This window comes from Tuber melanosporum (assembly GCF_000151645.1).
Source record: "Tuber melanosporum whole genome shotgun sequence assembly, scaffold_122, strain Mel28".
NCBI classification, from domain to species: Eukaryota; Fungi; Ascomycota; class Pezizomycetes; order Pezizales; family Tuberaceae; genus Tuber; species Tuber melanosporum.
Window position 1 is genome coordinate 130199 of NW_003298780.1, and position 22497 is coordinate 152695.

At 46.8% G+C, this 22497-nt stretch overlaps 8 protein-coding genes; 5 read left to right on the plus strand and 3 right to left on the minus strand.

Moving 5' to 3' along the window:
* Positions 1 to 4185: 4185 nt before the first annotated feature.
* GSTUM_00002130001 (uncharacterized protein) lies at positions 4186 to 6259 on the plus strand (the record flags this gene model as incomplete). The annotated part of the gene is made up of 6 exons (XM_002835964.1): positions 4186 to 5355; positions 5407 to 5541; positions 5670 to 5881; positions 5935 to 6023; positions 6079 to 6143; positions 6203 to 6259. 6 exons carry the CDS (start codon positions 4186 to 4188, stop codon positions 6257 to 6259), a joined length of 1728 nt encoding a protein of 575 aa, XP_002836010.1.
* Positions 6260 to 6474: 215 nt separating this feature from the next.
* Positions 6475 to 9519, minus strand: GSTUM_00002131001 (uncharacterized protein; the record flags this gene model as incomplete). XM_002835965.2 has 3 exons in its annotated part: positions 6475 to 7947; positions 8119 to 9186; positions 9234 to 9519. The coding sequence occupies 3 exons, from the start codon at positions 9517 to 9519 to the stop codon at positions 6731 to 6733; spliced, it is 2571 nt and encodes an 856-aa protein (XP_002836011.1). The 3' UTR covers positions 6475 to 6730.
* Positions 9520 to 9768: 249 nt separating this feature from the next.
* Positions 9769 to 10711, plus strand: GSTUM_00002132001 (uncharacterized protein). XM_002835966.2 has 4 exons: positions 9769 to 9841; positions 9908 to 9942; positions 10007 to 10252; positions 10316 to 10711. Exons 1-4 carry the CDS (start codon positions 9802 to 9804, stop codon positions 10568 to 10570), a joined length of 576 nt encoding a protein of 191 aa, XP_002836012.1. The 5' UTR covers positions 9769 to 9801; the 3' UTR covers positions 10571 to 10711.
* A 30-nt stretch (positions 10712 to 10741) lies between these two features.
* Positions 10742 to 11486, minus strand: GSTUM_00002133001 (uncharacterized protein). XM_002835967.2 has 3 exons: positions 11273 to 11486; positions 10955 to 11204; positions 10742 to 10893 (listed from the first exon to the last, which is right to left on the minus strand). The coding sequence occupies exons 1-3, from the start codon at positions 11433 to 11435 to the stop codon at positions 10791 to 10793; spliced, it is 516 nt and encodes a 171-aa protein (XP_002836013.1). The 5' UTR covers positions 11436 to 11486; the 3' UTR covers positions 10742 to 10790.
* A 96-nt stretch (positions 11487 to 11582) lies between these two features.
* On the plus strand, positions 11583 to 12948 carry GSTUM_00002134001 (uncharacterized protein). XM_002835968.2 has 5 exons: positions 11583 to 11973; positions 12069 to 12181; positions 12245 to 12397; positions 12449 to 12617; positions 12677 to 12948. Exons 1-5 carry the CDS (start codon positions 11710 to 11712, stop codon positions 12698 to 12700), a joined length of 723 nt encoding a protein of 240 aa, XP_002836014.1. The 5' UTR covers positions 11583 to 11709; the 3' UTR covers positions 12701 to 12948.
* A 463-nt stretch (positions 12949 to 13411) lies between these two features.
* On the minus strand, positions 13412 to 16477 carry GSTUM_00002135001 (uncharacterized protein). XM_002835969.2 has 4 exons: positions 15443 to 16477; positions 15106 to 15384; positions 14586 to 14874; positions 13412 to 14447 (listed from the first exon to the last, which is right to left on the minus strand). The coding sequence occupies exons 1-4, from the start codon at positions 16199 to 16201 to the stop codon at positions 13822 to 13824; spliced, it is 1953 nt and encodes a 650-aa protein (XP_002836015.1). The 5' UTR covers positions 16202 to 16477; the 3' UTR covers positions 13412 to 13821.
* A 252-nt stretch (positions 16478 to 16729) lies between these two features.
* Positions 16730 to 18525, plus strand: GSTUM_00002136001 (uncharacterized protein; the record flags this gene model as incomplete). XM_002835970.2 has 4 exons in its annotated part: positions 16730 to 17035; positions 17114 to 17765; positions 17824 to 17885; positions 17940 to 18525. The coding sequence occupies 4 exons, from the start codon at positions 16730 to 16732 to the stop codon at positions 17979 to 17981; spliced, it is 1062 nt and encodes a 353-aa protein (XP_002836016.1). The 3' UTR covers positions 17982 to 18525.
* A 1131-nt stretch (positions 18526 to 19656) lies between these two features.
* GSTUM_00002137001 (uncharacterized protein) lies at positions 19657 to 22334 on the plus strand. XM_002835971.2 has 5 exons: positions 19657 to 19817; positions 19877 to 20223; positions 20290 to 20712; positions 20806 to 21188; positions 21264 to 22334. The coding sequence occupies exons 1-5, from the start codon at positions 19690 to 19692 to the stop codon at positions 21756 to 21758; spliced, it is 1776 nt and encodes a 591-aa protein (XP_002836017.1). The 5' UTR covers positions 19657 to 19689; the 3' UTR covers positions 21759 to 22334.
* The last annotated feature ends 163 nt before the right edge of the window (positions 22335 to 22497 follow it).

Below are 22497 nucleotides of genomic sequence, written 5' to 3' on the forward strand. Positions count from 1 at the left end.
AAGCCACAGATGAAACTGATCATCTCATTAAGGGCGAAGACAATTGGGGTCAACTCAGTTCGACTTGAGAACTAGGCCATAAGTCTAAAGACTCTGATGATCACATAATTAATATTGGAAACAGCATGGCTACTAGTTAGTAATATCGTAATTACCGAAGAGGGTGTGGTGATTTTCAGAATCTCCAGGTGTTCGCACATTTGGAGAATATCTGACATTGCGAGTTATAATCAGAGAGGTACATAGTTGTACAATAGATAAATATAGTCCATGAATACTCAGACGTGGAATACAAATATCCAAGTGCTTTCTAAGCTTTTAGACATTATCAAGCAACCGAGAAGTGTCCTTAACAATATAATATTGTCTTCATGATTCTACTCTACTTTACCTACTTTACTTCATTCTTAGTAGTCATAAACGAAATGAGTGAAATCTGAGCTTTCCTAGACTTTCTCCGTCTACAAAAATGAATTTTGGTTGGCCTAGACAACTCTGAAGTCTATCAGGTTGTCTCCACCTAACATGAACCTATTTGAGGCATCATACTAGCCTGACAGATAACTAGTCCAGGCATAGGAAGCCAGGGATCAGGGATGAGCTACTCTGCCTGTAGTAATTTATTCCCTGATCCAATCTGGACTAGAGTGAGAACATAGGTGATACAGACTTGAGATACTCAAGGTGAGATATAAACTGTGTTTTCATTATTCAACCACAATTTCAGAAGGCAGTTGGAAAGGATAGAACAAAAATCTTTCTCTTATTTTTTATTCCTTATTGCTAAAATCATTTGTATGTAACTTCTTTTTACTACCCCTGTTCATCCCCTATTTCCCGTTCACTTTACTACAGGACTTTTGTTCACTATAGCAAATAAAATCCAGTGGAATCCAATTTTTCCTGCTCCTGTTTATTATAACCAAGGATTCACTATATCCAGGTTCACTATAGCCAGGGGCGACTGTAGTAGTGCTCGAGTAAGTTAGTGGAGGAACCAATTGTGAAACTAACCGCAGTACAAGTACGAGTACAAGTACTAGTATTTGTACAATAAAATACTTAGTAGAATAAGGAAACTAGCAGTAGGGGTTTTCAAAGTTAAAAAAGTAGAAAAAACTTAGCTTACTTTGTTGTTTCATGTAAACTTGGCACACCCAGAAACAGTTAATTTACCATTACTTTATCATACCATACAATACTTTTTATACCAGTAGAGACAGAGGTCTGGAGGTCAGTAACAGCTACAGGTCTCCACCTTACTGAACCCCACTAAAACCCAGAAACAATACACGAAGCACAAACAAAATGATGAAAAACCCTAAAACATTTTCAATGACTCTAGAAATAATTATCTACATTCTGTGATAAAAATCTCTTGATGTTGACTCATTGATAAAACAGGCTTTATACAATGTTTGTAAGTACCACCTGAGCCACAACACATTTTCCTTCAGTTACCTTGGTGTATTCAAATATGCTACCCCAAATATGGGAACATGATTGGCTAGCATTATAAAGTAACCTAATGCAACTTTCCACTTTACTCGTTACTGAGAAATCATCTTTTTAACTTTGAAAACCCCTAGTGAAACAAGACAAGTCTACTGGGCGGATAGACACCAAATCCAACAAAATATAACTAAGTTGGGAGGGTATTTTAATTTTTCAACGAGTGACCATATTGGCGTTATTTAGAGCATGCTACTTGTAGTTAGTTTGGCAGTGTAACTCTATGAGGATGATGATTTTACTTGCTACTGAGTACAGTCACACCCCGCTGTCCCGGATCTCGATAATACGGATACCTCGCTCTCCCGTACGAATCTCTGTGAACTCTGAATTTCTTTCCACTAAAGCCTGACCCGTTGTCCCGGATCCCTCGCTGTGCCGGACGGATTCTTCCGGGATAGCGAGGTGCGACTGTACTAGTACTCGTACAGTACTGAGCCGACAATTTGGACGCATCATTGGTGTTCAGAGCGGGGTTCCTGGCAGGGAGGAAAGAGCTAACGGCGAGGCTTCCCGCCTCTTACCGGTAGGGGGGCTGGCATACCGTACTGAGTAGTAGTCCTCGAGGATTTTAAAATTGTCCTTCAGGATGCTGGTTGTGGGGACGCTTGCAACCTGTAACCGGGGCACATCCGATCTGAAAAGTGTTTAACCTCAAACTGCTAAGGCTCCCCCCGGCAACAACATTCGCTCCTATTTTCTCCCTATTTTCGCTGCACACAATACCTGTATGCTGGAGATTCAGGGAATGGAAAGGGGTTTTAAAAACATTAACTTTTGAGCAGGGCACAGTACTTGTATTGGGGTTTAAAGTTAGGTGAGTGTAACCCAATGTCATTGCCTGGTTTTTTTCAGATCAAAACGGCCAAAATGCTATTACACTGATATCATACTTACTTAGTAGTGAAGCTCGTCAAATGGGCTAAATTAACTGGCTATATTAACCGCATTAGGATGATTATTAACATGGATTACTATGCGATCCTAAATGTCATGAGTGCCTTAGTTCGAGGCTTCCCCGCCATCCCAGATGCTTTTATTCTAAAACCCGTGGAACTAGAACATGATCAAAAAGAGAAGAGCGAAAAATGAGACATGATGATTCGGGAAACAGAGCCAATTTCAGCATACATTTCCAGAATATCTCCTTCGTCTTCACTCACACCTTCCCCTTCACCAACACCTTGGCCGGAGATATAGTACAAACCGTGTACGGGTGGTGGAAGCTGTGGGACGGTGTTCGGGCCGTGGTAGTGATTTATCCGTTTTGGTTTGGTATTACGGTGTTTCGGCCGACTCCTCGGCTTTGTGTTACGAGGTGCGCGGGTGGTGCTTTCCAGATATACCAGGACCGCAGCATAGGCGGGTTGGAGCTAGCTTATATATATACCTCTTAGACTTAATGTTGTAGCTAACAATGCCGGTTCGGAATGTCACCTGTATTCGAGTAATTAGCTGTAGTAAAATTATTGAAACCACTGGCAATACCCTAATATAGGTTCATGGATGCTTGGAATAAGACAAAGATGTTTGAACCGGTCCTGTCTAATACAATCTCAGGCCAACCCCAGACTCCCCCGCCGAGAATCTTTTGAGATTTGGGAGTACGGCGATGGAAAAGGGAAGAGATTTTACCTCGATCTACGGACAAAGTTGGTGTTGAGGAACTTTGTGGACCTCACTGCCTTCTCTGGCCTCGCTTCTTCATCAACAGTCACTCATCTCTTTTTATTTATTTTTTCTAAACATGGTTAGCCAAGAATCCCCCAGGATCCTGCACTGGCGCCGAACACTATGCACCATAGTCTGCTTGTACTAATATCTCTATGGCACAATCAGGGGAGACTACGAATCAATTGACTCTAACATTCAAGCTACTGGGCGACACGTGGTTACTAGGAGGCTATTTTATACAAGTAATAGTTTGGGGTACCAGTGCGCTGGTTTAAGATCCCACTTTGCAGGCCGGCTCTATTCACTTCCCCCATGGTAAGAATCTCAAATACCCAGACATCCATCGCCCAAATTCTAGCTTTTGAATATATTTTTCAGCCAAAATTCCTTTCCTTTAATATATACATATATATATATACTCTCCCCTCCAACCACCCTAAGTTCATTGCATCCTCCAGGGGACCCTCCTTGTTTCCCCCCCCCTTCTGGTTCAAAGCTGGTCGGTTTACCCCGGTATTTTGTTTCTCCCTACTTGGCTCTTCTCCTGAGCCGTTGAATCAATGGAAAGGAGACTGACGAGAGGCCACCAGCTCCTGTTGTCTGTCATCCATGCAGGGTTCAGATCAGAGGGACCTCACAGGAGGTGCAGACATTGCAGATCAAACTCCAATTGATGCAGAGAGCGTGGTAAGCTGCTTGAAAAGCGGGGGGATTCAAAGAGCCGGCTCTCCGCTTCTTCCACCAAGTAGACTGGCCCAAGAGGGCAAGCTTCAGAAACATGCTATCGGCCCACATGTCCACCTCCGTCAAACCTCCTCTCCAGTCATGTCTTATCCTCTGGCCATACAGACCCATCTGGAAAATAGTGTGAGGAGCTGTGACGGAAGTAAAACAGGTACGGAAGCTCCGCTTGTTCACAAGATGAACCTAAAGGTTAGGGTGACTGAGAACCTCTCTGGGGCAGGACCAAGTTCGGGTGTCTTGGGGGATAGGGCAAAAATGGGTGACCCCAGGTGTTCCAATTCGTCCCCTGTATCACTTTCGCAAATATCCAAAACATCTCTCCGATCAATCAGAGAATACTCACGATACCCTGTACATCGGGGTCTCCGAGTCGTCACTTCCATTGCTCACCTCGGCGGCGGGGAGGGGTCACAAGTTAACGAGGTATCTGATATTAGTTCTTACTTCGATAGCGAAGACCCTGAATGTGGATTCTCGCCATATTGCGAAGGTGGAATTGCGGTCGAGTTTCCTACTATTGACGAAAAAGAGGATGACGACGCACTCCACAGCCCGGATGCGGATGAGGGGGTGAGACCTAGTTACAAAAAAATGGCTATTGTTATCTTCACCTGTGCGACCTTTGTCTCTGGGCTGTTCATATTGTTTATTGTGTGGCCAGTCTTGACATATGGTGGGTATGGATTATTGGGGGGTGGTTACGGTAAAGGAGGCTCCCTAACAGAACAACCTTTATCAGATTCAGATCATCCACTCCTCCGCAATGTGAGGAGCACGCTGATTGACCCGCACACCCCAGAATCTGCCCTCACGCGAGGTTCAGTTTTTGGGAAAGGGAATCTGAAGCTTGTTTTCAGCGACGAGTTTAATAAAGACGGAAGGTCATTTTATGAGGGTGATGACCCTTTCTGGCAAGCTGTAGATCTCCATTATGCAGTTACCCACGATCTTGAATGGTATGACCCGGATGCTGTAACGACCAGAGATGGTACTCTTCAGATGCGACTGGACGTGTTCAGAAACCATGACCTAAACTACCGGTCTGGAATGATCCAGAGTTGGAATAAACTATGTTTCAAAGGGGGCGTTCTTGAAGTTTCTGTCTCCCTTCCCGGCCCACCGAGTGTCCCAGGGCTCTGGCCCGGGATTTGGACAATCGGGAATCTCGCACGTCCCGGATATAGTGCGACAACTGAGGGCGTTTGGCCTTATTCTTACAATAAATGTGATCTGGGTATCACTCCAAACCAAACCAGCTTTGATGGGTTATCGTCCCTTCCGGGCCAGAAGCTTGCTAGCTGCGTTTGTGAGAGCGAGGACCATCCTAATCCTGGGACTGGGCGTGGCGCGCCTGAAATCGACGTTCTGGAGGCAACTGCGGATGGAGACCTGAATTCCGGCGCCGTCACACAATCATACCAAGTGGTAAGACTACCCGAGTGAGCACCTGTGCATTAACACTTAAATCGAAGATAGGCCCCATTCGACACTTGGCACAAGCCAGATTACGACTACCTAGCTATCAATAACCCTAACGTCACGAAGATAAATGAATGGAAGGGAGGCCCCTTCCAACAAGCTATCAGCGGTATGCTAGTGAAGTCTAATCTGGTGTGTTGTATCTCTGATCGTCGAATCTAGGTGTTACTGCGTTGAATGACGAGTGGTATCACAACCATCAGGTAGCTCTTAACCAGCCCCCCTCCTGGTATCGCTGGATCTGAACCATGATTCTATAGTATCAAAAGTATTCCTTTGAATACATACCGGGGGAGGAGGATGGTGCAATTGCGTGGTTTGTGGGAGACGAGGAAACTTTCCGTGTACTTGGACCTGCCATTGGGTCAAATGGTAATATTAGTCAGCGGGAGATATCCCGTGAGCCAATGTCTATCGTCATGGATTTAGGATTCAGTGCCTCTTGGAGTTGGACGGGCCAGGCGGACTCGAGGTACAGGAAAGCAATAGCCGCACCCCGGGATACAAGGGGGCTGACTTTACTAGACCCATGCTTGAGGAAGGGGTGACCCTGTATATTGATTACGTTCGCGTTTATCAGCAAGAGGGCGAGGAGTCTATTACTTGTGACCCACGTGAGCACTCTAATTCACAGATTTTCTGGTTTCTAACACTTTTTGGGTAAATTAGCTGGTTATCCCACCACAGATTACATTGCGAAGCACCCAAAGGCGTATACTAATTTAAGTTTTACCGTGAGTTTTTCGCCACACTGAGAGACCTCGGAGGACGGAGGGGCTAACATTTCTACAAGGCATGGGGTGACACTGGTTACCCGTGGCCTAAGAGCAAGATGGTGCATGGGTGTTAAAGAGAGATGCGCAATTCGAATGTACATTTTTTTAATCATGTCTATTATACTTGTTGCGGTTATCATCACTCTCGATCAGAGGAATTCGCTCCTATGGGTTATCAGAGAACTTCACATAGTATCTTGTGCCAGGGCTGTGTGGCCAGAGGCCTGTAAGGCAATAGAATAATAGTGTGCTTGTGTTGGGTATGATAATTAAACAAGATATATCTGCTGCCTCACAGAACTAGGTATTAACATTGCGTTTAAAACAAATAGGCCTTCCCTCCATGATAATAATATTTATAGCAAAAAATTATCCCCAGAAAACACCAAGAAAAATGCCTCTAATCTCAACAGAAGAAATATGCTTACAGTAATACATGGCACGAGGGGATGGAACACCGCCCTAATCATAAAAAAGTAATAGAAATGACCACCACGAACTCCCCCGGACGGCGATTATTCGAACTGCTGCTCCTAAACCTCCTCCTAAGAGGCACCACCCTCTGGCTCATAGTCGGTCTCCTCGTCACTACTCTCGGTAGGTATGCTCTCGAGGGCAGAAGTATACCCAGAAGAGAAACTCGGGCTGCGCGGGGCCCTCGCCAACTTGCTCAACCGTACGCCCTCGGTCTTACTGATTGCCTTTAGTCTTGGCCCACTGTTCTTACTGCTACCCTCCTCCTCCTCCCTCTTCCCGCCCGGACCCACGGAGGTAGCACTACCCGACCTCAAAACCGTCCTAGGCGTCGACTCACTAGTGATCACCCCCACGTTTTCAATTCTGCGCTTCTTGTTGGTCTCCCAGGGCGCGTAGTACTCGACGTCATCAGTCCAATCGTGAATGTCGGCCGGCCGCTTGCGACGCCCCTTCGGCATCGCGAGCACCTTTGGCAACCCCTCCAGGATTGGCCGCTCCAGCTGCTTCCCGAGGAGTTGCCAGAGGCGTCGCTCCTCCTCTTGAGAGTCCCGCTGATCGCGCGATTCGAGGTAGGATTCTTCTTGGTCCGCGTATACTTGGTACTCGCGGTCGAGGCGCTTACGGATTTTGTTTGGCTCGTGGTCTACGTCCGGGTTCAGAATTATAAAGTCGTCGCCCTCTTTGCCATCTTCGTCCCGTAAGGTTCCGTCGTCGTCTGAATCGCTGTCTGAGGGTGGTGATGAGGTTTGGTTGGAATTGGCAAAGACTGGTGTTTGGGTGGAGTTGTCGGAGTTGTCATTTTCACCTTCAACTTCGGAATCAGCGTGGGTTGTTCCCTCTTCCTTTCCCCCTTCCTGAGCTGACCCCTCTTGGTCGGATGCTCCTAGCTTCTCCTTGGCCGCTGGACGTGTTCGAAAAGTTTCCTCAGAGCGCATGAAACGCTCTACCTCATCTAATGGAGTTAGAACGTTTTTTCTGCCATCGAGAATGTAGAACCTGCTCTCAAGGACATCTAGACTTAGTCTTCGCGGAACCTTGGCCCAGTACTCCTTCATGTTAGGAGCGAGTCCCAGAGTGTTGGTAGCCGCTTCTACGTCAGATGGTCTCACATCAGATTCCTTACTAGATCTGAGTATTCTGCTGTTGGTGGATCTAAGCCGTGAATGCGCCATGAAAATGGATGCTGATACGAGTTTTCTTGTAAAGCCAACGACCAGAGTATGTATATCGATGAAGGCAGTGTATCGGATCGAGGGGGGTTGGTCACCTAAGGTTTGCCAGCTTTCTTTGGGACCGTTCATGAACACACTATGACGGTCAATTGATGTCCAAGACGATAGATTATGGGATGAAGTAGGTGAAAGGTTAATGTGTGAAGGATTGAAATGTACATACTATTCAGATAAATTCAGCATACTCAAGGGACTAAGTAATTCAGCCTCTGGCGCAAACTCACTAATCTTTTCAAGGCCCTCCTCATTGGTGCCATCCTCGTAACGCTCGTATAGATCTTCAATGTGTTCAGAGGTGTTGTTATCCAACAGCCAGAATTTTCCCCACTTATTCTTCTCCCTTCTCTGCTCGTCAGCCACCGTTCGATTTTCCAAGAGCTGTGCCTCCTCCTCCAGGGCCTCTGCGCACTCGTCCGAGATCTCTACAGCTGCCGGTATGTCGGTCATTCTTGGCAGTCTCCCCCCTTTGTATAAAAGATTCTCATTCGCCTCCACCACTGCCTGATTTAGAAGTTTTAAATATGTACGACATTCCACAATGCTCTTTGTCTTCATATGGTTTGCGAGAGCAAGAACGTCGTGTCTTCCAATTCTAGCTATTAAATTGAAGAATTTGTGCTTCTCTGTATGATTCCACCAAGAACCAACGACCCACGATCCTCGTAGGACCCCAAGGCCATTAGAGCATAGCTCTTGTGAGTTTGCTGAAAATATGGCGTCATTAAGCTCCGTCACGTATTCCGGGTTGAATCTATCGATCTGCTGCCCACGTCTTCTTCCAGGAGTGCCGCGTTTAGGCGCTGGTTTTTGATCAGACTCTTCCTCAGTGTTCTCGGTGGAATCACTAGCATCCGAGCTCGAGCCTAATGCCTCACTGGTAGGAGTATTGGGCAAAGAAAACCCTGCCTTGCTTTTCCGGTAAACATCATCCTCGGTGATCTGGGGAGCGGTCTCGCCCGCTTGAGAAGGGTCTGTGATCCCATGGTCACCATTATCATATGTCAACCCCAAAGAGTAAGCTCGAGGACTTGCCTCTTCCGCAGGTTCATAGTGCTCTTCCTCACCTCCCCCATCATCTCCTCCATGTTCATCTCCTCCGCTATCTACGTAACCATCATGTTGTGAATCGAGACTGGACTCACTATCCTCATCACTAAGGGGGGGCGGAGTTGGCACCGCGGCAGTCACAATTTCCTCCAAGGGCGTAAATCCAGAGTTTCCGCGGATTCGCCCGCTATCACCAGATTCAAATCCAGAGCCTGCGTCGTCCGGCTCCGAAGCTGAACCCCAATCTAATTCTAGTCAGTGATAATCACTAACCCCGGCGAGTGTAATTCACCTTGCTCTATTCTCACCCATTCCTCCAAGTCCTCTGAAGCGGTTGACAAATCTGTTTTTAGAGAAGAGGGCTGTGATACAGAGTTCGCGTTTTCTGGCTCCAACGTGGGAGAGCTCGCCCCAGGACCACTGGTAACTTGCGCTTTTCTGATAGTCTCTGGCTCCGATTCCGTCTCTGAGGAAACAATTATAGGTGGCCGACGTTGTTGTGTACATTGCGTATTCGGCGTGGTGGATGAAGTAGAAATGCGGGATGACTTTGACGATCCAGGAGATTCTGAGGCCATTTTCGTGTGGAGTTAAGGTGTGAAGATAGTGAATGGGTGTTTGTTTGTTAAGTGAGCTCAACTGTAAACAGACTATCATACGATAACAGATATCACTTCACCCAGGAATCGAGAAGATCAGATTAGATAATTTCGGTCCCAAGACTTGATTCTAGCTTGGCGTGTGTTAAGGACACTCTGCTTCAACTCTCCTCTACGGCAGACAAGGTACAATTCCATGCCCAAAACTCCGACCAACCATAACCGCCTCCACCAACAAAGCACCTTCGAAATTTCTCGAAAATGGCAGCAAAGCCCAAAGCTAACCTTCATGCCCTCCCAGGTAGGTCATTCATTATTTCCTTCTCCATATGACCTCAAAATTCGCGTGCTAACATGTGGCTCCCAGAACTGAAGAACACATCCGATGATTCTATAGCTCTCGTTTGTTCCATCTTTTCCCCCCGCATAGCGACGAGGTAAGTTTAACAACTGACCTATTCTCTAGTATCTAAAATCAAAAGGCTGGAAGCAAAACCACACTCTCACGGATGTCCGCCTTGTCTTGGGCTTCTCTGCCGTCATAATCGCCGGAGGCACCTTCTATTATGATTACACTCTCGGCTTCGATAAGACAAAGGTCATGACTTTATATGCTGTGATCGCCTATTTTGTCGCCAACATAATTCTCACATGGTGGATATGGGGTATGGAAAGCGGTAAGGTTTATGTGGGTTCAAAAGACGGCGTCACTGTGAGTAGATTCTTACAAAGAAAAAAGTGCTCGGTGGATAAACATTAATAACTTGGTATTAAGATCACTATATCGTCACACACCGAGAAGCATTCACCAATCTACCATCTCAAAATTGTTTCTCGATCGCCGGGACAGAGGCCTACTACGACCGAAGTAGAGAGTCCCTTCACCAGCTGGTTTGATACACAGGGATTCCTTGTGGAGAAGCCATTCATGACCTTTATATCAAATTCCATCCCCTCGATGGCAGCAACAACCCCCGAGGGACAGCACCTAAAATCCAAACCGAAACCGAAAAGCACGAAGAAGGCTTAAATTGATCGAATCGGCTGTGTCGAGACTGAAAATAAAAATGGGTCTACAGATTCCATCACTACCGTGAATCTAAGAACTATAGGGTCAATGAACAGCGTCTTGTATTATTAGGAGCTTGAGTATTATTATTTTTACGGGAAAGATACAGTCTTTTAAGGACTTGCTGCGCCGTTTGATTTAACGCTCTGTACATTGTTCAAATTCTCTCGATCCGGCTCTACTATTTCCCGCGTTGCGATTCGTAGTGCTCCCGGAGTGTCGAAAGATCTACCGACTGCGCCCAACCAACCTCGTTATTACGAGGGCTGAAATTGTTTAACATCCTGCACCTCTATTAGACTTCGCGAACAATGTGCCACGAGATTAAAAGGGAGGTAGGTATACTCTGGAAATTTGACTTGGACTGTCTTATTAGGCTCAGAGTTCAAGAACAAGGTTCGATCGGCCGCAGCTCTCTCTATAAGTACAGTACGTCGAGTGTTTCTTTTCTCCCAAAGGTCTTGAACATCCGAATAGTATTCGATAGCTCGGGTGAAAGGAGATCGGTCGCTACCGGAGATACTCTGTTCAAGTTTGTAGAGAGCGATGGTACCAACAACTGCCGCAATCGAGAGATAGAACCCCTTGCCAAAAGCTAGCGAAATACCAATCAGTATTTAATAATTCAAATGCATCAACAAAGCCATTTTCGGTGGAACCTACATTCTTCGGGCGGCGGTGTAGAGTGGTTCATCTGGCCATTTGGCGCATTCGGAGGAGGTGCCTTGCCCTTCTGAGCGCCGGTCAAAGTAGCATCATAGCGTCTGCCCAGAACTACTCTCGAGGAATAAAGGATAGCCCTACAGCTGCTTCGGAGGACCAGCATATCGAAGAAATTAAAGGGAGATGGTGTATTTCGAATGAATATCAAATGGAGTTTGACCTGGTTGGCTGCAACATCTTGGCATGAAACCCCTCCATAAATAGCCGGGTAACCTCAAAGACACCTGAAGCAGGAACTGTGGCTTTCTCTGGGAAATATCATAGACTTCTAATTTAAAGCTCTAGTCCACCCCAACAACTCAACAGCACCATCCCATCTTTCATTCTTTTTACGCCACCTCCATCATACACAAACATCTTCTTCATCGTTGATAATCATGGCCTCTAGGTTTCCATCGATTGAGGAATTCGATGAGGGGCAGACCTCCGCTACCACTGGCGGTGAAACCCCTTTAGATCTTGGGCTTGGGGGAACGAGCGGAATGGATTTCTCTGAGCGCGAGAGACTTGCTTTAGGAGAAGACGCAGCCCTTTTTGCTAATCCAGCCGATTCTGATCTCCTTGGTGGGGATAGCGATGCTCAGGAGAAATTCCAGCAGGATTCTTATGAGGGCACTTACTTCCCAGCTCTCGATAATCCGGTGGGTGGAGCTATGCTATAGGCCCCCTATTTTCTTTATTTGTCCGAATCTTCTATAAGAAAGTGTATCTTCTAATCCTAGAGTTTCCTGGGCAGAGCATCGGTCCTGGAGGTGTTATCACTGGAACTTCGGAGCCTTACCTCCCGAATCAGAATACTTATTCCGGGATGTCAATACAGCCTGAGGAGGAGGAACCCGAAGTAATCAAGTCGGCTACCCTAAACTTCTACGAGTTTATATTACAGACTTTTCGCTAACTTGAAACCCACAGGCAATGGCGCGAACGTCAAACTCTAGAGATTCAGCGCCGTGATGAGCTCTCGGAAACTCGCAAGCGTGAGACTATCGAGAAAGCTCAGCGTGCCGTCGACGACTTCTACGAGAACTACAATTCCAAGCGTGACAAGGCCATCGAGGTGACCCGGTAATTATATCATTTCAACTCTTTTACGAAAAGTTAACGAAAGTACAATAGTACCGAGGCACAGGAGTTCTTGGACTCTCGCGAGAATACTACTTCCGGAGGCACCTCTTGGGAGAGAATTGCAAAACTTGTTGACCTGACCGAAAAGGGTGCAAGAGGTGGCAAAAGCGACAAGACCAGATTTAGGGAAATGCTCTTGAGCTTGAAAAAGGACGAGAAGGTAAGGACGGAAAATAAGCTATTTCGCCCCCGCTCTAGCTCTGACTCCGTCTCTCTTAGGCGCCCGGCGCTAGTGGTTTCTGAAAGCCCTGATGGTCCGATTTATGGGTGGTCTTTTTCAATAAAAAAACAAGCAATAGGCGGGGAGCATAGAAATTCTAATTTGGGTTTTTTTACATATATCTTTCTGTGCTAGGAGGATGTCTGTACGAAACTGTAGCAGGGGCGTTGGCGGATATTTTTATTTTCCTTGTGGGATACCTTTGTTGCTACTGTTGTACTAACTACATCATCCACTCCTGATCCATGAAATTATATCATACCAAAACCGAGCTTACCCGATAGCTTCCTGTGAGTTTTCTAGAATCGCTCCTTCTGGGAATTAGAGTGTGATGGCAGATTTCTACTTCCATTAAACCAGAATATATAGAGGCTTCATACTTGTAGGGATATGATTCATTTTAATTTCTAACACCATGCTATGACCTAGTACTACCATAGATCCGCAATGAGATACATAGGGGATGGATATTCCTAAGAGATATGATACTGTGCTCGTACAGCACATGTTTGAATACAGCACTAAACACACAGCCACCGCTCTCCGATACAGCAACCAACTTCACTCACACTCCTTCGGCTCACCGCATACGATCCAATTCACCAAGACACACACTAAGGTACTATACAGAAAATACTTTATCCATTTATTTAATCCGCCTCGGCTACCCCAAGCATAGTACTCATACAGTACCCTGCCCAACACCACTGCAGTTTTAGAAACGTGCAAACAGGAAAAAAAAAACGAAATTCTCAACCCATACCTACCACCCAGACAATCCATCCGCTCATTCCCCGTTATGATATAGAGGGAAAAAGGGGAACTTCATTCAACAAATTAGATACACCGCCCGCGTTTCGTCGGGATGTGAATTGAACCTGAACAAAAATAGAAAGGAGGAAAATTGAGGAGTAAGAGCGCCACGGCACACCACTGGGAGAAAGGAAGGAGGAGGAGAAGAAAAGGAAGAGAAGAAAGGGACAAGAGAAGGGGGAGAAAAAAACACGATTCACGCGCCAATGACACCCTTTTGAGGAGAGGAAAAGGGAAAGGGAAAGCGGGAAAGCAGGGAAAGGAGAGTGATGATGGGATGGTAGTAAGGGTAATCCGCCTGCCTATTCCATTTATCCATCCATCAACCAATCTAAGCTTCAAACGCCACATACCCGCCCGGGTTCTCGAGCGATACCGGCTTCATACCCATCTGCGGGATCGTGGTAGAGACAGCCGTAGCAGAAGACGAAGAGCCCGCGGGCGCAGGGGTAGAAGTAGCACTCCCCACCGCTGCCGTCATCGACGCCCCAAGCTGTTCGAAAGCCAACCTGGGGCCCTGCCCGCCAACTTGTCCTGCCTGCGCCGCGATCTGGAAGCCCTCCTGTCCGCCGACAACCATAGCGCGTTGTAACTGCTCTTGCACCTGCAAACACTGTTTCTTCATGGACAGCCTATCCAGGAATAGTTGCTGTCTCCCTTTCTCAATCTCTCGACGCTCTGCTTGCAGGACTTGCTCGAGTTCGTTAAACTGTGTGAGTTTGAGCTCTAGCTTGCGGAGGCTGCAGTTCACAACTGCATTGACGAGTTTTGTCATTTCGCGCTCTTCGTTAGAGGCAAGTGCATGTGAGCGTGCGGCGGACGCAGCAAGGGCGATTGTGCCGGCCTTCGCGAGGGGGTTTTCAGAGGTGGAGGCGTCGTCGGAAGGTGAGAGGGGGTCGCCGCCGGCGGTGGAGGAGGTCTCGGGTTCGTCAACATCCATGCTCTCCTCTATCTGGCCTTCAGATTTTACTGGCGGGGTTGCGGTGGTGTTTGTTGCGGCATCTGGGGAGGTGGGTTTTGGTGTTGCAGAGTTTTCAGGGCCGTTTTCTTTGGCTTTCTGGTCGGACTTTTTGGAACCGGACTCAATTGTCTGACCAAGGTTCTTGGTCATTTCCTCGATAGAACTTTTGGCTGCGGCTGCGGCAACCTTGGGGTCAACGATGCTGGCCAGGAAGGCTACTACGCTCATTACTGGGTTGTCGGCCTGGGTGAAGGGTGTGCGGTTGTATTGGAGGGGGCCTAGCTGCTCAGGTTTTTCTTCGAGGTAGTTGTCCTCAATTGGAAGCTGGAGAAAACGAATTACACACTGCTCTCTTGTTCGAGTGCCGACATGTTCTGCAACTTGGTTCCAGTCTTCATTGTAAAGCTCGAGCCCCTCGAGGAGCTGGAATGTTTCCTGGTCGGTCCACGGTGCGTCCCTTTCTACTGTTGGGTAAGAGGGATCTTCCATGCGCACATAATCAGTGTTAGTAGATGAAGATGGAAAGCGGGCCTCCAGGAAGCAGTTGGGGCACAACTCGATTTGCTTCTGGTTGCGAGAACTCCTGGCGGAATGGTAACGAATGCGGGTGCAATCGATACCACAAGAAAAACAATTATGGGTCTTCTTGTCCACACCATCCTCCAAGTCTATCGAGTGTCCATTGGCCTGAGATGAGCCGCTAATCTTATTGCCAGAAGCATCGTAGATGTTTTTACGGATTTCCAGGTTCAATTCGACCTTAGAGGGACCAGCGCTTGCTGCGCGCTCAGTTACGGCATGGGGTTTTCCGGCTGTAGTGACAGCTCCAGGAGCGGGCTGGAAAGGCTGGAGACCACGAGGAGTATCTGCGGTAATCCGGAAATGGCCTGTAAAAGGTGGTCCAATATTCGAAGGACGTGTCTCAGGGTCAATCTAATAAAATATTCATTAACCGCAAAAATTGTAAAACCAGAAGAAAAAGTAATCAAACCTGATAATTTATCAAACCCCATTGTTCCAAAAAGGCATGAACACGCATTATCGAGCAAACATCGCCTGCAAGATTTCTCCTACAGGCTGTCACAGTGAGATATTCAGACGGGTTTAGACGATAAGTGTTGACCATGAAATCGCGATAGTCCTTGTATACCAATGGCGTCTTGGATCTGTTTCTATTGTTAAAGAACTCGGGTAAAGACTTGCGCTCAATGTCCTTGACAACATTCATGTCAAACCATGTTGAATAAGAAGGCATGACCACAGTGTGGGTCTGCTCAACGAGATACCCCCTCGCAGTCTCCTCCAGCCTTTTCTTCTCCGTTCCAGGTGAGGCTGGCGCTCCCGATGCTTGCCCTCCTTCCACCTGCGCGCTGTCGCCATTCTTCCCAGGGGATCCTGGGGCATCGATTTTTTGAGGGGAATCGCCAGCACCTTGCATGATGGAATCGCCATCCTCAGGTGCGATATTTAACTGCTGCGCATTGGCGTTTGCCGGCGACCCAGCGGTCGAAATTCCCGGAGAATTTTTTCGCTGTCCATCAGTTGCATTGGCGGGAAGCTGAAGGGAGTGAATCGGGTTGTGTCCAGTGCTCTGCTCGTCATCCTCCATGGGTTGTCCTGGTGTTAGTCCCAAAGGAGTTCCCGCATCAGCGACGAGATGAGGCTGACCCAACGGATTGTTGGCTATCGGGGTGCCAGCATTAGTTCCTGATAAAGGCGATTCGCCGAAATCGATATTGTCTGAATCCATAATTTTTCTTTAACTATAAGATGAAGCCGGAAGGTACGATCGCTGCGGCCTTAAATAAGTCGAATATTCACTCGTTCCCGTTTAGGGAGAAGAAAGGGGGGGGAGGGGGAAATATTTGATTTATTTCCCCAGGGTAAAATAGGAGTAGGCGGGTATCTTGGGTTAGTTGGAGTAGTAATGCCGAAAGGAACAAGCGGGTGCCGAGTTGCCCAGATAAGGGTTGGTTCTTAGATCTGCGATGGAGAGAAGTTGTCGCGTCGAAGGGCGGTTGGTGTCAGTTGCGCGATGGCGGCTGGAGGTTGCAGGGAACGAAACAATGTGGCTGATAAAATTGAGTGACTAGATGCACCATTAGTAATCGTGATCACAAGTTCACATTCTGATAATATCATAATACAACTCATCATGAGCACGAGTTAATTCTCTCTAGCCAAGGGCCGAACATTTCCCTCCATAAGTGGGAACTCCCAAGTAAAGCCGCCTCTTTCCACTCCAACATTCTCTCCACCACCAAACAAACTTTCAGCCATGTCTATTTGTGTCGCCCAGACAAGAGCTTCCCTGCTTCGATTACCTCATCAGTCCGCTCGTTCTACCGTCCGCTCTCGTCCATTCACGCCCAGCCCACGACTTCTCAACACTCTTGCAGTTCTCGAACACAAAGATGGAAAGGTTTCTTCTCAATCATTCCCGGTCGTCACCGCTGCTTCAAGATTTGGTGGGCCTGTCACTGTTTTTCTCGCAGGCTCAGGTTCGAAGGAAGTATCAGAACAAGCTGCGAAACTCAATGGCGTCGAGAAGGTAATTTACGCTTCAAACAGCGCCTACGACAAGGTAGCCCCCTCCACCTCTGAGCTCCGACACCATCCATCCCCCCCCCATGTCAACACTCACACTCACAACTATTTCAAGGGATTACCCGAGAACTTTGCACCCCTACTCGTAGAGAACATTAAGAGGGGACACTTTACACATGTCGTCGGTTCCCACTCGGCATTTGGTAAAAACATTTTGCCACGGGCATCTGCTCTGCTGGACATTCAACAGATTTCCGACTGTATTGAGATCAAGGACGAAAATACCTTTGTCCGACCCATCTATGCCGGTAATGCCATAGCAACAGTCAGGTCTACCGACACAATCAAGATTGTCACTATCCGAGGAACTGCGTTCCCCCCAGCGGAAGAGACATCAGATACAGCGACTATCGAGGAGGCGCCTATAGATCCTAATGCAGAATGTACAACGGTTTGGGTGTCCGAGAACCTCACTAGATCAGAGAGGCCAGACTTGGGGACTGCTCCAAAGGTTGTTTCGGGTGGACGGGGACTTAAGGATAAAAAAAACTTTGATAGATTAATGCTCCCACTCGCAGACGCCCTTGGTGCTGCCATTGGTGCCTCAAGGGCTGCCGTGGATAGCGGATTCGCAGATAACAGTTTACAGGTTGGTCAGACAGGAAAGGTCGTCGCTCCTCAACTCTATCTGGCGGCTGGGATTTCTGGAGCCATCCAACATCTGGCGGGAATGAAAGATTCCAAGGTTATCGCCGCTATTAATAAGGGTATACATAGACCATATGATAAACATCAACGATAGATACCAAGACTAATATATTATAGATCCGGATGCGCCAATATTTCAGGTTGCCGATGTTGGGCTGGTGGCAGATCTATTCCAGGCTGTGGGTTAGATCCAAACCACACTTCCGATCATTGGCTAATAATCCACGTGACAGGTACCGGAGCTCACAGAAAAACTGAACGCAGAGAAGAAATAACTACATATTACCAATTAGTCCCAAATTTTAAGCACACTATATATACTATCACATTACCAGTACATAGACGATCGCAAAATATGATGCTGTCGACAGAGAGGCATAATCTATCACCATGACCGCCGCTAGTCAGGTCAAATTATTGTACAAGTATCACTAAAGCTGTAAAGAATTCAATTTCGTTTTCCCATCCAAAACCCAAACCCATTTCCTTGCTTAGTCGGATTTCCTTTACTGGCATCTACCATCCCAATAATTATGCTAACATGGTGTAATGCGTGTATCATCCCTAGGGGCCCCCGAAAAGATAATGTTGCTCATAAACAAGCCTTTCCTAAGTTATCACCATCAATCTCACAAACAGGGGCTCGCGATCATTTACCGCTATTTATCGCTGGCAATCAACAGCTTACCGGAACATAGTAACAATAGAAACTACAGTACCGACAGAACCGTGATGGATATGATTACCACAAGCAACTTATCCGTGCAATGTAAGGTATCATATCTCTTTTTTATAATAATTATCATATATTTTTGCAACCTACCGGTAGTCGGTGTAGGGGCCTGGGCCTACAGTACCCCTAAACAAATTCCTAAGTGACCAAAAGTGCTGTGTTTGAGGGCTATTTGTGAACCACTTTGCAGGTCGCAACGCGAAATGCTGAGGAAAAAAACAAAAAAAACCCTAACTAAACGCGTCTTTCCGTCGTTCTTGCCGCCACCTCCTGACTTCACTCCCTTCACACTCTTTGTCGCGTCCAGAGCTCAGTCCTACACCCACACCACGTACTCTCCTGAGAGATCACACATCCATTCTTTAGCATTTCTCTACTTCTCTTTCTTCTCTTCCCCTCTCCCGCTATCGATCATTTTCGTCTGGTTATTTTGTTCTTCCCTTAATTCCTTTTACAACTGAAGAAATGTCTAGCGGGTCTCCTTCTAATGCAAACTCCCCTGCTGATACCCAGGCGACGTCTGTTTCACCTCCTGGTGAAACAGATTACTCTCCTGCAGAGCCAATAAAGGTTGAAGATACCGGTAAGTTATTTATTTTATCTGTCCGTTTTGAGCAATTTTATTTGTATATATATGTATATATGTACATATTATTGGGGAGCTTTAACAACTGACTCAATACTATCCTGCGTTAGAGGATGACTTTTCCAATGTTCCTGTGGATAAGATGAAGATTCGTCTCGACTTTTTAATCAAGCAGAGTGGAATTTACACCTCCATTATTGGTGAGAAAATGATGCAGCAGCAGCAAGCGATGAGGAAGAGAGCTGAAGCCATCGATAAGAAGCAAAAGGCCGAAATGGAGGAAGAGGCGGCAAAAGAAGAGGGGAACATTAAGGTCGAGAACGTCCGAAAGAGCTCCCGCACTGCTGGTGCATCCTCTACTGAACAGGAGTCGCACAGCGCAAAGATCAAGAGAAGGCCTGGACGCACTGCTAAGAAAGAAATTGCCAATATTTCCGATTACTTCACCAAAGACGAACTGAAAGGCGTGGGGAATACTGCGCAGGCATTGGCATCTGCAGTCGGGGAAGCCGGTGAGACGAAATTGGGTCAACAGAAAGACCTAAAGTCAGCCAGACAGCCCAAGTTGATTACTGGCGGTATTATGAAAGAATATCAACTTCAAGGACTAGAGTGGCTGGTTTCGCTGTACGAGAATGGACTCAACGGAATTCTGGCAGACGAGATGGGGCTTGGTAAAACTCTTCAAACGATCAGTTTCCTAGCGTTCCTGAGAGAAAAGGGCACATTGGGCCCTTTCCTAGTCGTTGCACCCGTATCTACGTTGTCGAATTGGGTTGAAGAGATTGCGAGGTTTGTGGTTCTGTTTGGTTGCTATCCATACTGGGCTTGATGGCTTATTGTTTGTTTAGATTCGCACCTGAGATCCCAGCTGTTCTATACCATGGGACTCCACCTGAACGTGAGGAAATACGTAAAACAAGGATGGCGGAGATGGATGCGAGGTTCCCCGTTATATGCACGTCTTACGAGCTCGTCATGATTGACCGAAAACATCTCAAAAAGCATAACTGGAAGTTTATCATCATCGATGAAGGTCATCGTATCAAGAATCTCAACTGCAAATTGATCAGCGAGTTGAAGAAGTACAATTCAGCAAACCGTCTGCTTCTCACTGGCACTCCCCTTCAGAACAATTTGTCAGAATTGTGGTCTTTGTTGAATTTTTTGTTGCCTGATATCTTTGACGATCTCGCTAGTTTTCAAAATTGGTTCAATTTTAATGACTTGCAAGAGAAGGAAGGGCATCACGCATGGTTGGAAGAGGAGAAGAAGGTTGGGATTGTTGCTAGTTTACATGCAATCTTGAAACCGTTCTTGCTCCGGAGAATCAAGGCAGACGTTGAAACTAACTTGCCTCCCAAGAGAGAGTATATCTTGTATGCACCTCTGACCAGGAACCAGAAGGATCTCTATGGAATGATCTTGGATCGCAAGGCCAAGGAGTGGTTGATAGAACAACTACTCAGCAGCAGGAATAGTAGCAAAAAGCGTAAGCTCTTAACCGTCGGCCAAGAATCACCCAATAAGAGGGCCAAGAGCCCTGATCCAAAGCGGAAGAAAAAGTGTGTTTCATATAAGGAGCTATCGGATGATGAGTATTTCAATATGCTAGAAGAAGCGCCATCCGGGGAAGAGGGACTAGAGCCTACTGTCACTGAGGATGAAAAGCTGATTCTTCAAGCCAGTAAGTGGCCGGCCCACCACATAAAATTTTGAATTGTACAATTTTCTTTTGTCAATGATTCACTAACATGTTTCTTTTTTTTTTCACCAACAGCTCAGGAAATTGGCACCAAGAAGCTGCAAAATCGCATTATGCAACTACGTCTCGCTTGCAATAGTCCTCATTTGTTTTACTGGCCGTGGGGCCAAGGTGAACCTGATGAACGTCTAGTAACCGTCTCCGGAAAGATGATGCTCCTCGAGAGACTCGTTCCAGCGCTCTTCGCGAGAGGTCACAAGGTTCTTATCTTCAGTCAGTTCACCAAGATGCTTGACATTATCGAGGAATGGGCCGTGACTCTTAGACATTGGCCCGTTTGTAGAATTGATGGTGGAATCAAGCAAGAAGATAGACGTGAGCATATCAGGAGATTCAATAAAGACGAAGGGTGGAATATCTTCTTGCTCAGCACTAGGGCCGGTGGTTTAGGTATCAACGTAAGCCCCCCATCCCTATCCACTATCTAAGATCTTTTTTTTTCTTTTTTTTTTTTTTACTAACTAAAACAACAGCTCACAGCCGCTGACACTGTAATCCTCTTCGACTCAGACTGGAACCCGCAGCAGGACCTCCAGGCCCAAGATCGTGCGCATCGCATCGGGCAAAAGAAGCCCGTGATAATCTACCGCTTTGCCACCGCCGCAACTGTGGAGCAAACCATCCTGGAGAAAGCAGACGGCAAGCGCCGCCTGGAAAAGCTGGTCATCCAGAAGGGCAAGTTCAGGAGCGTCTCCGCCCCCTCAGCCTTGGAGGAGGAAGAGCTCGCCCAGATCCTCAAGGAGGACTTTGAGAAGGTCAATGTCGTTGAGCAGGGCACGCAGTTGCTCACCGATGCAGAGCTAGAGACTTTAATGGATCGCAGTCCCGAAGCGTACTCGCGCGCTGCCAAAGGTAAGGAAGAGGCTAGTGGGGCGTTTAGAGTCGTGGAGACCGGGGCGAAGGAGGAGGAGGAGGAGGAGGCCCAGGGAGCCGATGGTAGTGCTGGTGATGGGACCGGCGGAGTTTAGCTTCCTCGACTTTCCCTTTTGAAGGAAGCAAGGAAGGAGCAGTTAATGTCATATACTTGCCTTTTTTTTTCCTTATTTTCTTTCCTTCTACTCTCACTTTTTTCTTCTTTCCGCAAACAAATTTTACCATTAGGTGATACAGTAGACGTGCTAGCGGTGATCCAGTGTTCTTTTATTTATTGCTTTTCGCGGATCTTTTGGTACCTCTTTCATTCTAGTTTCCTCTTCATGTTTAGTTGACTCATCTTACTATTTGTCACAGAACACTGGATCATTGCTTTCTCATTCCCGTTTACATTCCCAGCTAGCTAGTTACTTCCCTTACCTACATTAGTCCTCCGCTTACCTCCCCTCACATGTATTTATTCCCATCCCCCCCTATTATGTAGTACCGTACTATTATCACAGGCCGGGGGAAACTTGTTTTCTTTTTTTCCTCGTTTGGTTTGGTTCGGCTCGGTTCTTTAGATGTATTTTTACTTTCGATATTTTTAACTACGAGTAAAGTTATGGTGGACGGACGGACGGATGGAAGGGAGGGTATATCCTATTGCTTTCTCCTCTTATTAACATCCGTCTTGCCAAAATGTATGGTATGCGTGATGAGTTCTGGGTGGCTGGGTGTTCAATTAACTTTCCCCCCACGGTGGTGTGTCGTTAAGTAGTTTTTTGTAATGTTGGTATTACTTTGTGTCGTAGGCGGGCTGGTTGCGAGAATATTATCGGGATTGAATTACGT

Coding starts and splice junctions, on each gene's coding strand:
- GSTUM_00002132001 (XM_002835966.2), top strand. CDS start 9,802: ATGGCAGCAAAGCCCAAAGCTAACCTTCATGCCCTCCCAG. Junction 9,842..9,907: donor TAACCTTCATGCCCTCCCAG/GTAGGTCATTCA, acceptor TGTGGCTCCCAG/AACTGAAGAACACATCCGAT. Junction 9,943..10,006: donor CCGATGATTCTATAGCTCTC/GTTTGTTCCATC, acceptor CCTATTCTCTAG/TATCTAAAATCAAAAGGCTG.
- GSTUM_00002133001 (XM_002835967.2), bottom strand. CDS start 11,435: ATGCTGGTCCTCCGAAGCAGCTGTAGGGCTATCCTTTATTCCTCGAGA. Junction 11,205..11,272: donor TACACCGCCGCCCGAAGAAT/GTAGGTTCCACC, acceptor GTATTTCGCTAG/CTTTTGGCAAGGGGTTCTAT. Junction 10,894..10,954: donor GTCCAAGTCAAATTTCCAGA/GTATACCTACCT, acceptor ATAGAGGTGCAG/GATGTTAAACAATTTCAGCC.
- GSTUM_00002137001 (XM_002835971.2), top strand. CDS start 19,690: ATGGGGCTTGGTAAAACTCTTCAAACGATCAGTTTCCTAGCGTTCCTG. Junction 19,818..19,876: donor TGGGTTGAAGAGATTGCGAG/GTTTGTGGTTCT, acceptor TTGTTTGTTTAG/ATTCGCACCTGAGATCCCAG. Junction 20,224..20,289: donor TATCTTTGACGATCTCGCTA/GTTTTCAAAATT, acceptor CATGGTTGGAAG/AGGAGAAGAAGGTTGGGATT.
- GSTUM_00002134001 (XM_002835968.2), top strand. CDS start 11,710: ATGGCCTCTAGGTTTCCATCGATTGAGGAATTCGATGAGGGGCAGACC. Junction 12,182..12,244: donor GAGGAACCCGAAGTAATCAA/GTCGGCTACCCT, acceptor TGAAACCCACAG/GCAATGGCGCGAACGTCAAA. Junction 12,618..12,676: donor GCTTGAAAAAGGACGAGAAG/GTAAGGACGGAA, acceptor CGTCTCTCTTAG/GCGCCCGGCGCTAGTGGTTT.
- GSTUM_00002135001 (XM_002835969.2), bottom strand. CDS start 16,201: ATGGATTCAGACAATATCGATTTCGGCGAATCGCCTTTATCAGGAACT. Junction 15,385..15,442: donor GGGGTTTGATAAATTATCAG/GTTTGATTACTT, acceptor ATATTTTATTAG/ATTGACCCTGAGACACGTCC. Junction 14,875..15,105: donor CGATAGACTTGGAGGATGGT/GTGGACAAGAAG, acceptor GAAACATTCCAG/CTCCTCGAGGGGCTCGAGCT.